We start from the raw sequence: 3,585 nt of genomic DNA on the forward strand, positions 1-3,585 counted from the left end.
TTTTCAAAGTCATTCAGATGTTTGATGCGAACATTAATTGAACCCCGTGACTGTTAAAGTCCTCTTAATGAGAAAAACCTGTAAAATATTTGGATGTATTTTCTTTTTTTAAATGTGATAATCTCAAAACTGCTCCCATATTGGTTCAGACTTTCCTCGCTGACCTCCTTTCTCTGATTGTGTGCTGACTGTGGATTTCTGTTTCTCATCAGACGCTTGAGTCAGAGACCCACAGCTGAGGAGCTAGAGCAAAGGAACATCCTCAAACGTGAGTATCTTAAACGTGTGTATTTAACATTACATAGCTAAAAATGTGCAAAAAGGTCCCTCAAACGTTGCGTTTTAGCAACACATGGCCCACATTTGTAGCTGCCTTCTTGTGCATGCTGACTTCATGAAGTGCAGCGTGGAAATTTCTTTTCTTTTTTTTACATTTTTTTATTAATTTTTTAAAAATGATTATTATGAGACCCTGTTATGTGAGTGCTCGTGGACATGCATCTCTTTCTTTTGTTCCTCCTCGATCTGCCTTTTCGTGAAAGTCATGCAAGGTAGCAGGGTTCCCCGAGGAGTCATGTCCACAGAGACTGCTTTCTTAGCTCAAACACATGCAGTATCAGAGAGAAGCAGTTCTGTTTCCTGGGACTCTGCAGATCTCACATCAAAGACTGATTTACCATCAGTTCCTGCTTTCCCAGAGGCTCTTGGATGATTGGCAACAGTACAAGGGGGAAAAAGACAAAGTAACAATTTATGACTGACAAGTCATGTCCTCCCTGTCACTCACACACATACAAAACCAAGGTTAAACAAACGGGACTTTATTTTGTAATGAAGCAACATCTAAAATCCCAAACTGCAAGTAGTACTGGAAATGGAGTGTGTGTATAGTACAAGCATAAATACAGACTGACTGGTGAAGCTTTTTGCAAACAGCAGTGTCCCAGTGTGCTTCTTGTTTACTCTTGTCTCTCGTTTTAACTTATCTTTTTGTTTTGTTTGTCATTGTGATTCCAGTGGAATCTGCAGGACAACACATACAGGAATTTAGTGAGGAATAAGAACTTGATGTAATCAGCAAAAGAGAACTATATACATTTGAAAAGCTCTGGGACAATGTGAAAGAAACAAAGCAATCAGTCACTCCTCATGCTTAACCTTTCCTAAAAGCATAAAACAGCCAATGATGGAAGCTTTTTAAGCTTTAAGGGACTTATCCAGTTAAGTGTGGAACAAATGAGGCATTTTAAGCAAGCGGCGCGCTTGTACTTATTTCACAAAGAGCCCCACTGTACGGATGCCTGTATTCAAAGGTTAACACTTCATCCTTTCATTCTTTGCAGCTCGCAATGAGCAGGAGGAAATGGAGGAGAAAAGGGAGATAAAACGAAGGCTCACGCGAAAGGTGAGTCCAAAATAGCTCCAAAAGTGTGAACCCACACTTGCTCTTTTGGCACTTGAAGGGGCAAGTTGTTGGCCAGGATAAACAAACACTATGACAGTGAGTCATCTGATGAAATGGAGTGTGTGTGTATGCGTGGGCCTGGTGTTGGTACTTCTCAGGTTCCCTCAGGAGACACTGATGCCCTTGTTGCCCTTGTCCCTTCAACATGTTGGATGCCAAACTCTTAGACCCCATAGGGAGGTGTTGAGAATGTTCCCATCCCTGTCAAATTAAAGAATAACACTTTCTGCTCACCTGCAGATATGCTTCTCAAAACAAAACCTCTCAGCTGTTGGACAAATACCAATGATGATATATACTTTAAAATATGCAAGTTTTTAAAAATGCAAGAATAGAGAGAAGGGTTTTTTTTGTTTGTTTTTTGTTTTTTTTTAAGTTGTAATCAGAAACATGGCTGTAACTGAAAGCGATTTACTCCAAGGTGAACCAAGGTCAAAATAACCAACATAACCGAGCTATTTTTTCAAAAAGTAGTGCTACCCAATTCTCAAGAAATCAAGTAAAAGATATGTACTCTAACCATGACTCCTTAGAATATGTGAACGAGGAGGAAAAACTGTAAAATGAAATGTCATGTCATCCCTTTTGCTTCAGCGCTATTAAAGGGAATTAATCTAAATCTAGTTCCGGCTGCTCCCTTACTCACAAGAAGCCGCCACAGTGGGTAGCTCCTCATGTTTGATTTGGCAGATTTTTACACCAGATGCCCTTTCTGACACAACCCCAAAGGGATTTGTGTCTCCTTCCAGGATCAAACTGTGGATCTTTCACTTGTTATGCAAATGTGTAAACCAAGTAATGGAAGAACCAGGCTTTTTAAACAGCAAGGTGTTGTAATACTTCATCACTTCATCAGGCAAGGACCTGAGTCTAGCCGTTCCGAAAGACACCTCATAAGTAAGGAAGGAGACGTTACCTCACAAAAAAATAGATCTACACTCAGGTGTAGAGCCACAGCACCCATTTTAAAGGTTATATATGAGATTCTACATGAGGCAGTGGGAGCTTTTCATTATGCTGGTATGGTTCCATGTTCCTGAAATATTCATGCATCACTATGTGTGTGCAGCATGTTATAAATAACTTACTTTGCTGAAGACTAACTACATAAAACCACAGATTTCCAATTTGACAGCTTTAGTATGTCTGCCCTTGCATCTTTCTTATTTTTTGCTGGGTGTAACTGAGAGGAGAGAGGTTAGAGTAATGAAAAGCACCCTGTGCAGCTGAAGATAGACGTGCAGGTACTCTAATCTAATCCATTGTTTGTTAAATTTTGCTTATTGCTTCTTAAACTAAAATAAAGTTCTCTGGGTTTCCTTTATAACCTCACTTTCTTATGAGAAGTATGATCAGTATCTGAGTAAAGTAATCGGTGTCGAGCAGAAACTGAAATGTTAATTTGAGACTTTTTCAACACAATAAAATATCAGGACTGGTTTCTTGACCTCCTCACTCTTCCTCCTGCATAAGAAAAAACAATGCAGGCTGAAGACTTTCTATGAGAAATGTAATATATGTTTTTAATTTTCCTCATGTTGCTCCAGCTGAGCCAGAGGCCCACTGTAGAGGAACTGAGACAGGCCAAAATCCTCATTCGATTCAGTGACTATGTGGAGGTGTCAGATGCCCAGGACTACGACCGGCGGGCAGATAAGCCCTGGACCCGGCTCACTGCAGCTGATAAGGTCAGTTTACTAATCTTACTGTTAAAATTGGATAATCTCTGATATTCTCAAGATTCCCCCTTCCCTAATTTGATTTGTCACTCTTAAGCTCTGCTTCTGTGCTTCTTATGACACGCTCATACAGGGAGTGCAGAATTATTAGGCAAATGAGTATTTTGTCCACATCTTCCTCTTCATGCATGTTGTCTTACTCCAAGCTGTATAGGCTCGAAAGCCTACTACCAATTAAGCATATTATGACACCATGTTTGCACTGAAGCACCGCAGCAATTTCCTAATGTTGTAAACCTGCTCAACATTTGGCAATAAACCCCATTCTGATTCTGATTCTGATTAGGTGATGTGCATCTCTGTAATGAGAAGGGGTGTGGTCTAATGACATCAACACCCTATATCAGGTGTGCATAATTATTAGGCAACTTCCTTTCCTTT

The 3,585-nt window shown here is 40.1% G+C and overlaps 1 protein-coding gene across 2 annotated transcripts in view; it reads left to right on the top strand.

The window, feature by feature from the left end:
* The window catches only part of LOC102206613 (phosphatase and actin regulator 1-like), a 50,724-nt gene that overhangs the window by 41,999 nt on the left and 5,140 nt on the right, over positions 1–3,585 (top strand). For both annotated transcript variants that reach the window (XM_005721405.2, XM_005721404.2), the window contains exons 8-10: positions 213–268; positions 1,344–1,405; positions 3,013–3,153. In XM_005721405.2, the coding sequence (XP_005721462.1) occupies positions 213–268; positions 1,344–1,405; positions 3,013–3,153 (259 nt within the window). The remainder of the gene's footprint in view (positions 1–212; positions 269–1,343; positions 1,406–3,012; positions 3,154–3,585) is intronic.

Source organism: Pundamilia nyererei, unplaced genomic scaffold (genome assembly GCF_000239375.1).
Source record: "Pundamilia nyererei isolate P.nyererei 1_Seehausen unplaced genomic scaffold, PunNye1.0 scaffold00004, whole genome shotgun sequence".
Lineage (NCBI taxonomy): Eukaryota > Metazoa > Chordata > Actinopteri > Cichliformes > Cichlidae > Pundamilia > Pundamilia nyererei.